The following is a 17360-nucleotide window of genomic DNA, read 5'->3' on the forward strand; positions in this document are numbered from 1 at the left end:
CCAGATCCCTAAGTGGCCCCCTTAAGGATTGAACTCACAGCCCTGGGTTTAGCAGGCCAATGCTCAAACCACTGAGCTATCCCTCCCCCCCTAACTGTGTTAAATGTGTTTACATTTAATGTGTTTACATTTAACACAATACTGTGCTGTACAATATTTGTTCTGTTTGTTTGTTTTTTGTCTCTGCTGGCTGACTGCATACTTACAGTTCAAAATGAGGTGTGTGGTTGACCGGTCAGTTCATAACTCTGGTGTTCATAACTCTGAGGTTCTACTGTAATAAGATGAGAAAAAAACTCTTTAGGGTAAAGTGATATAAAGATAAACTTTGTAATTGTTTCTTTCCAAATACAAAGATAAGTACATGGAGAAAGTGAAGATAAAGTCAGAATTATCCTTGATGACTCCAGACAGTTTGAATATGATAGATGATTCTTTGCTCACCATCATCCTCAGAAATCCTATCGAGGTCTGGGTTTCCTGTGGAGAACCTTTTCTACCTTTGGATGGTATGAGTTTACTAGGTTTCTTTCCCCCTTCACACAAGTGAGATACTTAGGGCTTATCCACATTGAGACTTAGTGCACAGCAAGCCAGGATGTAAATCTAGAGTGCACTAGCCTGTAGTGCTCTAAGTCACCTCGTGGACCCTACAACTGTGCTCTAAAAATTCCATGATGTGCTTTGACCTATTGCTATTTCAAACAACAGCTGTAGGTCAAACCCACTATGGAACTTTAAGAGTGCAGTAGCAAGGTCCACAGAGCTAGTTAGTGTGTGGCAAGCTAGGGTTCTGTAGAGTTACATCCTTGTTTGTCATGCACTAAGGGTACATCTACACTACAGGGGGGAGTCGATTTAAGATACGCAAATTCAGCTACGTGAATAGCGTAGCTGAATTCGACGTATCGCAGCCGACTTACCCCGTTGTGAGGACGGCGGCAAAATCGACTTCTGCGGCTTTCTGTCGGCGGCGCTTACTACCACCTCCGCTGGTGGAGTAAGAGCACCGATTCGGGGATCGATTGTCGCGTCCCAACGGGACGCGATAAATCAATCCCCGAGAGGTCGATTTCTACCCGCCGATTCAGGCGGGTAGTATAGACCTAGCCTAAGTCTCCATGTGGGCAAGCCCTTCAAAAGAGAATGAAAATCTCAGAGCAAATTCTAAAACACTTTATTTTAGTGAGGAATAAAAATTAAATATCTTATCTGGGAAAAAAGTTATGCTGCTACAAGTACATCACACACACACACACACACACACACACACACACATATATTTCATTTGCACTCCTCACTTGAGTAAAGTTAATCACATACATAAGTCTTTGCACAATTGGACACCTAAAAAGAAAGGTATGGCTAGTATATATTACATATATTATCCAGAAGCTTAAAATCAACCTCCAAATGATACCCATTATGTCAATAAAATTCAAAGTAGATAGTAAGATGTATGGACTGTTGAGCAATGATTCAAGCATAGTGCTAGTTATTTATTTCACAATGAGGACTAATTGAACATTGTCATTTGTAAGAATAAAGCTCTTCTATCAGCAGGAGCATGTTTAAAAAAATGTTAAACCAATCTTCTACTGCTGTACTTAAGCATGCAATACTGGAAAAGTAAATGTAGTACAGTACTGTACATGTTAAATCAATATGTCTTTGTGTCTTGCTCTGCAGAGACATTCCTTAAGCTTCATATGCTTTCAGAGAGGTGGGGGGTTTTTTGAGGACACTTACATTTTAATTACTTGTCTGTAATTGGATCTGTTTAACTCGCTAATACTCTCAAGTTCTTTAAAAACTATTTGCTAAAAGAGATCCAATTATACTAATCAGTCAGCCCAAAAAAACTATTAATGCAAACCACTACAAAGAAAAATAACCAGTAGAAATATTATATATTTCTTTTATTACAGCTTTGCAAAAGGCAGCAAGGCAAGAGAAACAAAACTGGTTAGAGAAGGACAAAATTTTGGCTGATCTAAATGCTATGAAGCACAAAATGAGACAGCTGCAAGGTTGGTATCAGTATGCATTTAATTTAGAACTGTTGTGATATTTATGATAACCAAACTTTGGTTTCCAAAGTGGCTGACTAAATTGTCTGTACAACTTCCAAACTTGCGTGTGCAGACTAACTTTTGGGCGCCCAATACTCAACACCCTGCAATAGGAGCCATCCCTTGTGCCCACATAAAGCCCCATTGGTTTCATTTGGGCTCCATGCTGGTGCTGGGTTCACCCACTCAGATTTGATCGCAAATGTTAAGCTTCAGTGGGTATTTGGACATTGAAAGCCTTTTCTATGCAGACAAAATTCATTTTGTTAGAAAATGCATTCACTAACATGTTTTAACTGATAGAATTAAGGGTTTGTGCTACAAACAGATATTTGGGTAGTGTTCACAGTAGACTTTATACATGTGTTAAGTGCCTCAAGTTACTTGGCAATCAATTAACTCAAGGTAAAAAGGTTTTGTGTAGACATATCCTGAGTGTGGAGAGGGACAATAATGTTTAAAAACACATTAGCTGGTTGTGGTTAACCCTAGGCACCCTTTGCACTGGAGGCTGTGGGGAGGATGGTATAGCAGTAAATGGCTATACTAGTTCTCTGCCTCCTGTGGACCCTGCCTCAGCAAAACAGTGTGAAGGGGTTAGAGCCAAACAAAGAGTCTGGCCATGTGCTTTACTGCAGCTTCCTGTAGGAAACCAAAAAGGCCCATCGTTGTCATAAGAACATAATAACTATACAGTCAGGCCAATTGTCCATCAAGCCCAGTATCCTGTTTTCCAGCAGTGGCCAGTGCCAGATGCTTCAGAGGTAATGAACAGAACAGAGCAATTATTGAGTGACCCATCCCCTATTGTCCAGACCCAGCTTTTGGCAGTCAGAAGTTTAGGGATACCCAGAGCATGCAATTGCATCCCTGATCATTTTGGCCAATAGCCACTGATGAACCTATCCTCTGTGAACTTATTTAATTCTTTTTTGAATCCATTTATATTTTGGCCTTCACATCCCCTGGCAGCGAGTTCCACAGGTTGACTGTGCGTTGGCTGAAGAAGTACTTCCTTGTGTTTGTTTTAAATCTGCTGCATATTGATTTCATTGGGTGATCCATGTTTTTTGTGTTATGTGAAGCGCTAAATAACACTTCCATCTTCACTTTCTCTACACCATTCATGATTTTATAGACCTCTATCATATCCCCCTTAATCATCTCTTATTGAGGGAGAACAAAACATATGTTACAGACTGAAAGAAAATGAAATTGACGCTGCGAGTTAGAAATTTTATCTAATATTTATCTGGATTGTGGTGTTCACGTTAGGCTTTTACTTGGTCTGCATAGAAATGTCTGTCTCGATCATTGCCTGGCCTTGCTTGCTATGTGTACTGTTTGTTTTTACAAATTATACTTAGTATTTTAGGACTAATAGCTTTAAAAGTTCTGTGACCAGAGGTAAGAAAAAAATAAAATGAACCATCAAAGTAAGAAAACATGGTTTTCCAAGAGTTATTTTGAAATTTCTCTGCCTCAGGGCGACGAATAACAGCCTTTAAACCATCCACCTTGGTGCCCACAAAAAGCCCAGTTCAGCCTATAGTAGTAGAAGGAGGCTGGACTGAAGAAACCCAAGAAGAGATGAAACTCATGGAAAATATACAACATACTGAGGTATAAAATACAATCTGTATCAATATTCCAAAATTAAAAACAGCATTCATGTTGTTGAGGAATTTTATCACAAGGTTAGATTTTACTCTAGTCCTATGATACATTGATCATGTGACTCAGTACAGCCTATATATTTCATTATCTGAAACAGTATTCACAGGCTGCCAAATACACACACAAGGTTTTCAAACAGTATTTGAGATAAAATACAACATGCTTATACAAAAGGTAGATTGTACCAGACCAACCTGATCTCCTTCTTTGAGAAGATAACTGATTTTTTGAATTTAGTAGATCTAATCTACATGATTTCAGCAAGACATTTGATATAGTTCCACATGGAAATTATTAGTTAAATTGGAGAATATGGGGATTAATATGAGAATTGAAAGGTGGATAAGGAACTGGTTAAAGGGGAGACTACAGCGAGTCAGACTGAAAGGTGAATTGTCAGGCGGAGGGAGGTTACTAGTGGAGCTCCTGAGGGATCAGTCTTGGGACCAGTCTTATTTAACATTTTCATTCATGGCCTTGGCACAAAAAGTGGGAATGTGCTTATAAAATCTGTGGATGACACAAAGTTGGGAAGTATTGCAATATGGAGAAGGGCCGGAATATCATAACAGAGGATCTGGAGGACCTTCAAAACTGGAGGAATAGAAATGGGATGAAATTTAATAGCGCAAGATCATGCACTTAGGGACTAACAACAAGAATTTTTGCTATAAACTGGGGACTTATCAGTTGGAAGCAGCAGACCTGGGTGTATTGGTTGATCCCAGGATGACTATGAGCCACCAATGTGATGTGGCCGTGAAAAAGGCTGATGCAGTCCTAGGTTGCATCAGGTAAGGTATTTCCAGTAGAGATAGGGAAGTGTTATTGCCATGATACAGGGCAGTGGTGATATCTTATCTGGAATACTGTGTGGAATTCTGGTTTCCCATGTTTAAGAAAGATGAATTCAAACTGGAACAGGTGCAAAAAAGGGTACTAGGATAAACAGAGGAATGGAAAACCTACCTCGTGAGAGAAGACTCAAGGAGCTAGGGTTGTTTAGTCTAATCAAGTGAAGGCTGAGGGGAGATCTGATTGCTCTCTATAAATACATCGGAGGGATAAATACCAGGAGATGAAGAGGAGTTATTCAAATTAAGTGCCAATGTGGACACAAGAACAAATGGATATAAACTGGTCATCAACAAGTTTAGGCTTGAAATCAGATGAAGGTTTGTAATCATCAGAGGAATGAAGTTCTGGAACAGCTTTCCAAGGGGAGCAGTGGGGGCAAAAATCCTAACTTGTTTCAAGACTGAACTTGATAAGTTTATGAAGGCGATGGTATGATGAGATTGCCTACAATGGCATGTGGCCCAGCTGTGACTGCTAGTAGCAAAAAATCCCCAACGGCCAGAGATGGGGCACTAGATGGGGAGGACTATGAGTTACTACAAAGAATTCGTTCCCAGGTGTCTGGCTGATGGGTCTTTCCAGTATGGGTTTAACTGATTGCCATATTTGGGGTTGGGAAAGAATTTTCTCCCACGTCAGATTGGCACAGACCATGGAGGGTTTTTGCCTTTTTCTGTAGCATAGGGCATGGATCACTTGCTGATTTAAACTAGAGTAAATGGTGGATTCTCTGTAACTTGAGGACTTCAGAAGCTCGCCCAGCATGAGGTCTATTACAGAAGGGGACAGGTAAGATTCTGTGCTGGAGGTTAGACTAGATGATCACAATGGTCCCTTCTCGCCTTAATGTCTATGAGTTTATGAGACTCAATGGAGCCCAAGAATTATCTTAATAAGGAAGATGAAAAAGGCCCTATAGATAAGTGCATGAGCAATTATATCCAGCATAGTAAAATGGGCTTGATAGTTTCAATGCTAATCATTCTTAAGGCTATATCTGAATATCTGACAAGAGCAAAGAGTGAATTACTAATTTCATTAGAGACATCCAGACTCAAAAAAGTAGTTTCCATCCATATGGTTAATCAGTCAATATTATAGTATATACCAAAATAGAGGGAAAAAAATAAGATAGGATATATGTGCAAGATCTTGGAAAACTTCCACTCTTTGGTTTGGGAAATATTTTAATCAAAACTGTCTTGAAGACTCATGGGCCTTGTACAAATTTGTGAAAAGAAACAATACTATGGCATTATAGCATATTGACATGTTTATGATGTAATTAAGAGATAAAGAACAGTTCATCGTAACAAGTCATTTTTCAAAACCAGGTTGGATAAATTATTATTCATAATATGAGTATTTATACTATGTATTATAGATTCATTGTCTTGTATAGTTAAGCATGAGAGAGAAGCCGAATTTTATATCACTGAGCGTTATGGCTGAGTATAGGGATACTGTATAATCTGATAGCTATTGTCTCTCAATATCAGTCACATGAGGTCCTGATCATAAAATATACATCTTACAACATACAGTATCTCAATTCCAATTAGGTAATTTTAGGGCCACATAGTCACAATCTGCTCACAGATTTCCACTGAGTTAAGTATCAATCATCATTCAGTGGGATGGATTGAGATCATCATATATCCCTCACTATTTACGATATTATTGTACTAAAAATAGATTATTCTGTTCTTCTCCTAGATTTTCTATTTTACTATACATAAAATACTATAAAGGGACGGGGCACCTATGTTAACTTCACATTCTCCGAAATCTTTTCATTATAGACACACTTCTCAGAGGTTCAAGCATCACAGTTCAAAAGAAGTTCTCCATTTTCATCTAAACTGCTGTCATCCAAACACAGATGTCTGTATGATCAACCATCTGCAAAAAGAGTGTGGGCTTACCGGAATGGTTATAAACCCGAGCAAGGAGTTTATGCCTGGGGAAAAACAATGTCAGAGGTAAAGTGCAGCAGAAGGAATCAGTCTTTCAAAAGTGCTGCCTATTGCTAAAAGATGGCTTCAATAAGGATTCAAAATCTGTTAAGGAAAACATGGACTTTAAGGGTTGAATTCTGTGTTGGAATTACATCAGCAGAGAATTTGGTTTTAGGAGTCAGAGTTTATTACGATTTAGCAAGTTTAATATATATTTAATACAGAAAAAAGGGAAAACACACTTTTCCCATTATGGCAGATTTTCCTTGGATGCATTTGATTCTTCTCTGTAGTCTGTAAGATGATGCCCCTTAGTAAACCAAAACCAACATGATGTAACTACCAAAAAAAGCTCTTAAATGGACTTTCTGCAGATACCCTTAATAATATAATGGAAACAATTCAGGCAAAAGAATGTGTGATGAACTGTGACCCCAGGCAGTAGCAATTTATATGGTACATCATCAAGTTACCAAGGTAAAAAGTCCTCAGCTTTCTGTTCATGCTTACAATGGCAGAATTGTAAAGCTCGTCAGTATATGCTGATTTTTAGATCTAGAATATTTTCTCAAACAAATGTACAAATGTATTTCTATTTGTTTTCATTATTGTAGGAAATATCATTTATTAAAGTAAACCCTTGAATAGGATTATCCAAAATGTAAATGATTACATTATTTTAGATCATGAGCCAAATTCAGCCATGTGATCCAAGAAGATTGGGCAATGATAAGGGGAAAGTGCATGCCAACACAAAGCATCTGCAACTCTCGCTCTGCTTGGGAGGTCGCATCTAGCCAGTACAGCCCCCAAAAGACCAGAAAGGAAGTGTGATCATGCTGGCTGGGGAATGCACTGATTATTTGCATCGCCTCATGCAGTCAGTGCTGGCAGAGCTCTCACGGAGCCCCAACTGAAAGATAAAGCTGCCTCTCTGCTGGTCTCTCAGCAGACCTTCTGTGGGATTGCAATAGGGTAATCAGGTCAAGTGGTGCAATGGAATGCCTTTGGCCCCACCCCTGTGTGCCAGAGGGGGTAACTCAAGTGAATTGTTTACAAAGTAACCTTTTCTTTTCATTTTTTGACAACCGCTGGTGTTTGCACCGCCATCTGTCCCACTCTGTTTTAATTGCTTATTTCAAGGACCCTCCAAGGAGATTCCTAACCTTTCTCTTTATAGTATGAGGGCTTCAGAAACATGACAAAAGCACAGGAGCAAAGGTGAAATGGGTTGTGTAGTCATCAGAACATCAAGATGAAATTGTATCTCCTCCAATATTTGCTGAGTTATTATTGTATATAATACATGTATGTGAGACCCAGGTTATCAGAATCACACATGCCTATCCTGCCCACAGTTTCCCAGCTTCTGTTACTGCTTCCTTCTCCTCTCCAATAACTGCTGTCCTCCCCAAGACCTCCAACTGCAGCCACCTGGTCCTTTGAATTATTACAGCTGCTGTCCATCCACTTCTCCCCCATGCATTGTGTATTGTTGCATAAAGTAGTAGCTCCAAGCCTGGCATTAAATTCGTTTTTGCCTCCTGCTCTGGCATCAAAGTGACTCAGGGGGACAATCTCCTTCCCATGCCAAGGCTGCTCTCATAGCGTCTCCCTCAGTATTGCAGTGGCTTTCATCCTCTGCCCCAGTGGAGTGTCTCTGGGAGCCAGAGCAGCTCTTGCAGTAGGCTCTGATGAATTCTCTTTCAGATTTGAGAGCAGAGCAGCCTTGAATTATTAGATTTTTGTATATTTTCAACTTCCGTTTGTTTGCAACAATCAGTTTATTATCTTGACTTATTTACTTAATGGTTGAAGTGTGTAATACCTATCTAGAAGAGTTAGAATAATATAGTAAAACAAGTATTCATTTATATACATATAGTCATTTATATAAACTTATGTATGTATTTAAATGTGTGTATGTAGATTAAGACACACATATTTTAAGGCCTTTTTCTTTGTCTCATTCTGAAACTATACATTGATCTTAAGACCAAACCACAGATAAAATTCTTGAAATTGCCCAAACACTGAGCTAAAGCATTCCATAAATCCAGAAGGAGCTAAATAGGGGGAGCCAATAGAATTATATTAACCATTCGCATGCAGACAAATATATGTCATTTGAAGGTTCATTAATTTTGGTCTTTATTTTTTTGGTGCTTATTTTTAAAATGTCCCAGTATAAAGCGATAGTTCTAATAGAATGTCCCTACTGCTTTCTGTTCATATTCTCTTTACAATGTTGTTTCTGTCTCTGCTGACTTTCTCTGTATGGACCAAAGCCTGACCTCCTTTCTCAGGCAAAATTCTCATGAACATTAATGAAAGGTTTGCCTGAATAAGGATTTCAGGTCTGGGATCCAGAGAAGATTCTACAGCACAAGATTCTGTAACATCTCTTTCATCATCTGGTGTTCTTCCACCATGTCTGGCGAACTGTATTTCTGTGTTTATTTTACAGCATAAGTCTGTGCATCTGTATGCAGTGCTCAGTATCAACACAATTTTCTCCATTTCAGCTGCTGGATAACTGCACCACCAGGCTAAATATGCAACAGCCTGCCAAGGCTCTGTATACACCGGATGGTGAGCCACTCCAGTCATGGGATGAAATAGAGAGAGACATGCTTCTGTGTGTTTCTGCTGGAAATCCTTTTCTGAGCAGAAAAGGTAATTAATCACAGATTCAGATTTGTTCTTCATCAAAGAAGGTGCCAAAACTTGCTATGTGTCCCATTGTTTGTTATTAGAAAGATAGGTTAAATTAAACTGTAACTTAACTGTACATAATGGATGAGATCCTGTCCCTACTGAAGACAATGGCAAAATTCCCATTGACATAAATGGGGCCAGGATTTTACCCAATGTTTTTAATATGACACTTTACAAACTACAGTAATTTAAAATAACATTAAAACCAACCAAGTATTTTATAATGATTTTCTTTTAACAGACTTATTTTACATTAATACTTTGTTTTAGCCATTGAACTGCTCTTCAAGCTTTTACTTAATTTTCCTATTTTTCCTTCATTCTTGTTCCTGATATTACTGGTGTGATAAAATCCCCAAGTTGCAAACTATCCGTGTTACCTCTCTTATCAATCCAGCAGTAGGTTTCTAAATTCCAGTAATGTAAAGTATTGTATCACTCTCACCTGGATGATAGCTGCAGATTGGAAGGTGCCTCTAGACCAGAGGTCTCAAAGTCAAATGACCACGAGGGTCACATGAGGACTATTATATTGGCCGAGGGCCGCATTACTGACACCTCCCCCTGCCACCCTTGGCCCTGTCCCCACTCCACCCCTTCCATGAGGCCCTGCCCCCATTCCAACCCCTTCCCTGAAATCCCCACCCCAACTCTGCCCCCTTCTTGCCCCCAGGGAGGGCAGGAGGGGTGTGGTGGGGGCTCAGGGCAGGGAGTTGGGGTGTGAGGTGCAGGAGGGGTGTGGGGTACAGCAGGGGGTTGGGCTGCAGGCGGGGTGTGGGGTACAGCAGGGGGTTGGGCTGCAGGAGGGGCTCAGGGGGCGGGCTCTGGCCCGACACGCACCGGGGGCAGGGCAGGCCACCTGCCTGCCTGCCTGCCTGCCCCCACACCGCTCCGGAAAGTGGCTGAAACCTGGGGGAGGAGGGGCACAGGGGTCTGTGTGTTGCTGTTGCTTCAGGCACCACCCCCAGCAGCTCCCATTGGCCGGGAACGAGGAACTGCAGCCAATGGGAGCTGCTGGGGGTGCTGCCTGAAGCAAGAGCAACACACAGAGCCCTGTGCCCCTCCTCCCCCAGGTTTCGGCCACTTTCCGGAGCAGTGCGGGGACAGGCAGGCAGGTGGCCTGCCCTTCCCCCGGTGCGCGTCGGGCTGGAGCCGCTCTAGGTAAACGCTGGGGGGGGGGCGCGAGGAGCTTGCGGGCCGCAGAAAACAACCCCGCGGGCCGCGTGTTTGCAACCTCTTCTCTAGACACTGCAGGGAGTAAGAAGGCTATTGAGGGCAGGGAGGGGGGAACATCAGCTGAGAAGGTCAAGTTCCAGGCAATATGTACTGAGAGAGTAGAAATACAGGCCCTTGGAGAGGAAGGCTGGTGCTTAGGTTGGGACTGGGAAAAAATAAATGAATTGTTAGAGAGGACAGACCCTTAGGGAGGAGGGACTGGGCCTAGCTGAAACTGGGATGAAGACTTTGAAGGTTTGAGTTTACTTTTGAAAGACTTCATGCTGGGTATAATAAATGAGATTCCAGAAGGAGACTGTTTGAATATCTGGCCTGTAGGAACTCTTTTAAGGGTGCCTCAGTTAAGGAGAAACTGAGGAAGGCCTCAGTAAACCCATACTTGGCCAGAAGGGGCAGCTACAGGGTAGGTGTGCCCATTCAAAGCTGCACAATCTAGCCCTTTGAAATTGAGAAAAAACAACAGAGAGATTTAGTAGTGAGATAAATAACAGTAGCTTTCATGAATATCTTATCCTCCAATAAACTGAAGTATGTTCTGTCCAGCTGAAATGAAAGTGGTGATCAATATTTATATTCTGCATTATCAGAAAGCCACATTTCAAAGGACCACTGTATTGGCATTGCTTAAAAAGAAACAGTGAATTGGATGGCTGTATAACAATACATACAAACAGTTCATTATTGAACATATTAGCCTGGGAAAGCTGATGTAGCTAGTAAATTCTGCCTTATGTATGTCGCTTCATGTTGATGTGGGCTAGAAGTGTCCTCACCTAATTAAATTAAAACCTTGTTTTAAGCTATGTTTAGTCCAGGTTCTACCATAAGGTTTTACTTTTAGATGATTAGATTAGATACACACACTTCTTGGCATAAACTACTAAATAATTTTGATTTAGTGAGGTGACCAAAAGAGGTCATGCACTGGCAACAAAACATTCTAGATGTAGTCTGTATTTCTGTTGTGCAGTTGCAATTATTTACTACTACTTCTCATAATTGAGAGATGTAGCACTTCTAAATGCCATGAATGTATTGCCTTTTCACATACTGCTCTATTGTGACATGTTGGTTAGAACCGAGTGGGAAAGGAAGCAGGCAGCATGATGGTTATAAAAATAATACACCATAATAGATTGTTTGGTGTCCCCTTGAGCTGTGTACAGAATGATTTAGAACATGGTATTAATAAGCAAGAGTCACACGAATAGATTCAAAACTAGTTTTTATTTGGTGCCGTAAATTATAACATTTGATTTCAAAATATTTTAGCCATAAGAAAAGATCATAGTCTTACTTGATATGTGAAATTAAAGAATAATTTCAAAGAAAACCTACATCCAGCACCACTAATCAAAATCTGAGAAGGTACGTTGGCTATTCCAATGATCCCTATGTTCACCGAGGGGATTTTTTTTCCAGCTTGTAGTCCATAATGTGCTCTAACTCAATTTTGCAGTATATAGTGTATCGCTCAGGTGAGTTCCAGTACATCATATTCCCTGATTCTTCCACTTCTGTCTTGAAATATTTAAATCTCCCTTGTGCCACTCTAAATCTGACTACTATCCCAGTATTTTTTGAAATCCAAAAACTAAATTATCCCTTCCATTTCTGCAAGCTGATGAAACAAAGATCCACCAGATTTCTCTTGGCAGGTGTTAAAGGGAAACACAGTATTGTCCTGAGCTCTCTGAGACTCTATGAAAGCTCTGTGGGGTGAGGACTCCACAAGATTTTGGAGACAAGGATGATGGGATTAAAGCAGGTGACCCGCCAAATTGCATTCCCTGCTGAGGTTTTGGATATTCGATCAGCATTTCCTGTTGTTTTCAACATTAACATCCTCAGTGTCCTTTCTTAGGCTGTTACTTTGTAACTGTGATGAGACTTGACCAATAGCACTATTGCTCTTATAGGAAGGAAGAGACCCAGCAGAGCTGCAGGGAGGGTCAGGCCTGCATTAAGATGTTTCTTTTCTCTGGAACTAGGGCTTCTCTTCCTCAAAGACCTTGGGTATCCTTGGGATTAGAAGGCCACACTCCCTTTTCTCTTCTAGACTCCCAAACACACTTATGCTTGAATGGATGACTACTTAGAAACGCCACAAGGTCAAGCTGCTGCAGTTTCCAGCTCTTCTGTCTCTACTTTAACGATTCTCTCCACCCCACCCACCAGCCTTCTGCTCTCTGCATGCAGCTTATGTGATATACAAAGTTGGCTAGAACTGTAATGACCAATATGAACTGCATACCTATCATGAAATCTTGAATCATTTCCTCTAAAGCTCTGTAGTGGGATTTATGGCTGAGAATCCAGGTAATTCACATTAAATGTATTATTGGTATCTTTATTCTCTCATGTAATGATGCCTTTAACATATGTAGTGCTGTATGTGACTGGGCTGGATAGAAGCTTCCAAGTATCATAAGTATCAATCATAGCTGTTTTTACATCTTGATAATACATTTTTGAAAGTACAGTTTTAATACTTTGTTTTCTAAAATGTTTCTCACAGCCATCAAGCAGCAGGTGGAAGTTAGAGCTATTTATGCCAGAATCCGAAAGCAGCAAGGTCCAGATGCCACTAATATTGTTGTCGCTCCTTCAGAGAAACTTAAAGGACAGGTTGTATTTTTCTACTAAGGCTGTAAATGCTGTAGAGTTACAAACACATAACTTTACCATTATGGTACATAAGATGTAACTTTATCACTTACTATATCACTTACTTTTATTTTAAATAGGGATATTTACCTTATCTTTGAACATTCAAATGCCTGAGGAATTCATTGATGAAAGTGTAAATAATAACAGTGAAATTTACTACATTGCAACCACTTTTGATCATAAAATTGACATGCTAGTGTAGGTAATACTGAGACATCCCTCATCTTATTAAAGAAATATTTTTCCACTTTTCCACTTTTTGAAAACTAACAGTTCCCATAGAAATTATTGGGGAGATTGTAGGTCAGATGTTACCTTTACAAACATAGTCCTGACCATTTCTTCAAGGGCCTGAAATCAACCAAAACCCCATTTCACTAGATCTTTGCCAAGTAGTCTCTGTGTGACTAAGGGCTTGTCTATATTTACCGCGCTGGTTCGGCGGCAGGCAATCGAACTTCTGGGTTCGATTTATCGTGTCTTGTCTGGACGTGATAAATCGAACTCAGAAGTGCTCCCCGTCGACTCCGGTAATCCTGCTCGCCGCGAGGAGTACGCGGAGTCGACGGGGGAGCCTGCCTGCCGGGTGTGGACCGCGGTAAGTTCGAAGTAAGGTACGTCGACTTCAGCTACGTTATTCACGTAGCTGAAGTTGCGTACCTTACTTCGATTTGGGGGTTTAGTGTAGACCAAGCCTGAGCTCAATAATCCTGATTCAGCTCTATGAAAATGAAAGAGCCCATTTCAACTGAACACACATTAATTCTTCCTATCACCCCATTCTAAGTACCAATGTATGGCCTTTAGTGGTGAGTTCAGGAGACTAACTGTGCTGAGCATGATTAAGGATTCCCCTGATGTTAGTTGTGCTGGGAGAGATCATAAGGACTATTGTTAGCTACTAACTGCTTTTCCAGAACAGCCTTTAATATTTTAATTATAATTGGATACAGGCTGTCAATCAAAGAAGAAAGAACCAAGGAAACAATTTAAAATAAATATTTAGAGAGATATGGCAGCTGAATTCTCAAAACCAGACATGAAACTGCAACTGCATAGGAATTTGCATTTTACTGGACTAATTCTATTTTTTTTAAATGATTTTTTTTACACTGAAGTGTGCAAATACAGAATCCTAATAAATTAGGATTAGTGTTCTGCAGCTAGTCAAAACATCATTAGCAATAGTTCTTCATTCCTCTCCTCTCTGATTTTATGGTCTCATCTGGAGGTAAATTGCAGCCCAGCTAATTAGGGCCTGGTCCAGCGAACAATCTGCACTTAAAACTCCCATTCACTTTAGTGGGAGTTCAGTATGCAGAATGATGGGTAAACCAAACCATGTATATGTAATAGTCTGGCTGGGTCCATATCTCAGTCTACCACCCTAAGTGCTAAAGAAGGCTGTCAATTGTTCTGTCCCCTCTCCCCTCCCTCCCAGCCCCCAAGCAATCTATTGTAATAGCTACAGTGTGACAGTATACTATCTCCCACTTGTGAATATCAGCTGGGCTGTGGCAAACAACTCTCCTCTTCCGCTAGCCATAATCAGAAAGAAAATCCAGTCTGTGTGAAAACACCAATGTGTTGGTTCCCTTCAGATATTTTTTCTGGTTTCTGAGAGAGGAAAAGTCAGTATCTTCAGGAAATACAACTCAGTGTACTGGGCGGGAATGGGGGGGAGATACAGGGCCAGCCCACAACATTTTGGCCGGGTAGCTCATATGACGCCCCCATCAGCAGCGGCTCCAGGCACCAGCGCTCTAAGCATGTGTGGGGGGCGGCCTGCCGGTCGCCATGAGGGCGGCAGTCAGGCAGCCTTCGGCAGCATGCCTGCAGGAGGTCCACTGGTCCCGCAGATTCGGCATCAATTCGGCGGCGGGTACGCTGAAGCTGCAGGACCGGCGGACCTCCCGCAGGCATGCCACTGAAGGTAGCCTGCCTGCCGTGCTTGGGGCGGCAAAAAAACTAGAGCCGCCCCTGGCCCCCATGCCACCTCGCTTGGGCCAAAACTTTGAAAGGTCTCAATTTTACCTTCTTCCTGTTCTACTCCTCTCATCGTACTGCTCTGTTGCCTACCCCAATAAAGGAGAACTAACAACTTAAAATGCCTTGTTCAAAAATTTTAAGTAATACTTAACGTTCAAATGCCTGAACAGCAAATGTAACTTTTCTTGTCTGCATAGTAAACACTAGCATTTTTGTCTGTTTGAATAATCAAAGTGGTGCTCTCCGTGCCTTCTTGGTTACAAAGATTTGAACTGCTTCCTGCTGAAGGTCCACAGTCTGGGCCAGCTCATGCTCTACTGAGATGGTTGCAAGGCCAACCAGCCTCTCCTGTGTTATTGTGGAGTGTAGATGTGTATTTATTAACTTCAGCTTGCTGAAGCTGCGTTCTCCACTGGCAACTGTTACAGGAAGTGTTAGAAGGATGCGCAGAGCAACAAAAGCATTTGGAAAGAGGGTGGTCATCTTATTTGTGCACATATATTCCAAGAACAGCCTTTGGAGTTGATCCTGCTGAAATGTATCTTGAAAGGGCTTTCAGTTCATCACCTAAATCACTCGCATCAGTATCGCGCATGTCATCATGTGTCAACACTGTCTCTAGTGCCCTGCATTGCTGGTGTAGGTCTTCAAGGTATAGTGAAGAGTTTTGAAATATCATACAACATCCCAAATATACTGCTGTGTTCCTTGAGCTGCATGAAATGTTCTTTAACTGACTGTATTGCACAATTTAGCACCTGGTTAAAGAATTCAATTTTGAATTGTTGTTTGGGGTCCCTTATGGTTATTCTGTGCCTCATAATCAAAATGTCTTCTTCTTTGGTGACTCTTGTATTCTTGAACGGGTGGGGAAATAGCTTCAGTGTGAAGTTCCTCTGCCAACTTCTGTGCACTCTTCAGAACGTTTTGAAATCCCTCATCTGACTGGTAAGACTGTAGGCATGACTTCGCTTTGTCCAGCTGCTCCATTACTCCAGATATATCAAGGTCAACACCTTGGAGTCTCTAGCTTACAACATTTATTTCAAACAGTGTGTCATGCCACAACACTAAGCCACACAGAAATTTGAAGTCATGTATGTTTCTGGTGATTCCATTTCCCTCTGCCACTGTTCTCCCATGAAAGTTCCTGTCATAGCATTATCCTCCATAATGGCAACATCATCTATCTTCCCAATTTGGTGTTTGATAGGCTTTATCGCCTCCACTCGACTTTCCCATTGTGTGGCACTCAGTGATTTCAGTGTCAGAGAGGATGTTCCCAGATGTTGCTTCAAAATTTGCCATCAATGAGTTGATGCAGAGAAAAATACATAGAGGCTTTGAATTACATTTAAAAATTCAGCAGCCTTGCTGCATCACTGACCACCAAGTTCAATGAACAAGAACTGCATGGGACAAAAAAAACTCGAGGGTTTAACTCTCGGATCCATGTCTGCACTCCTCTGTTCTTTCCTCTCATGTTGGCACCATTATCATAGCCCTGACCTCTCATGTCAGCTATCGCAATTCCCGTATCTTTCAGCTTTTTAAAAAGCACATTTGTCATACCAACTCCTGTAGTATCATCAAAGTCAATAAATTCTAGAAAATGCTCTCTGACAGTCACCATTGCAGGGACATTTTCACTAGGTTCTGTTGTTGTTACAAAACGCACCATTAAAGTCATTTTTTCCGTATGGCTGATGTCAGGTATGCAGTCCAGAATAACAGAGTAATATCCTGTTGACTTCAGATCTGCCACAATCTTCTGTTTGACTTTTGTTGCCAGTAACTGTATGATCTCATTTTGAATTGTTTTTCCAAGGTAGTGTTGTGTGTACATTTCTTGAATGGTGACTCTTCTTAGATGCTCCTGGAGTACAGCATCAAACTCAGCCATCAGCTCCACAATTTTAAGGAAGTTTCCATTGTTTGGCACATACAGCTGATCTGAAGTGCCACGCAGTTCTAGGTTTTGGGTAGCAAGCATTCTCACCATGGCAATGAGCCTTATCAGAACGTTTTGCCAGTAAAGAGACGCTGATGCAATCTTCTCTTGATGCTGATCATCTATGGTGGCCTTTAACCTTAGTCTCATCTCAAGCTCTTTCCACCTATGGAAAGCTCTCTGGTGATTTGCTGCCTTCTCATGGCATGCCAGATTTCTAGCCAGATTTTT

The 17360-nt window shown here is 41.1% G+C and overlaps 1 protein-coding gene across 1 annotated transcript in view; it reads left to right on the plus strand.

The window, feature by feature from the left end:
• The window catches only part of DCDC1 (doublecortin domain containing 1), a 414547-nt gene that overhangs the window by 386394 nt on the left and 10793 nt on the right, over positions 1–17360 (plus strand). The window contains exons 33-38 of the mRNA XM_065592482.1: positions 357–509; positions 1929–2030; positions 3559–3695; positions 6410–6589; positions 9091–9241; positions 13038–13147. Of these exons, the coding sequence (XP_065448554.1) occupies positions 357–509; positions 1929–2030; positions 3559–3695; positions 6410–6589; positions 9091–9241; positions 13038–13147 (833 nt within the window). The remainder of the gene's footprint in view (positions 1–356; positions 510–1928; positions 2031–3558; positions 3696–6409; positions 6590–9090; positions 9242–13037; positions 13148–17360) is intronic.

Source organism: Chrysemys picta, chromosome 4, assembly GCF_011386835.1.
Source record: "Chrysemys picta bellii isolate R12L10 chromosome 4, ASM1138683v2, whole genome shotgun sequence".
Classification (NCBI taxonomy): domain Eukaryota; kingdom Metazoa; phylum Chordata; order Testudines; family Emydidae; genus Chrysemys; species Chrysemys picta.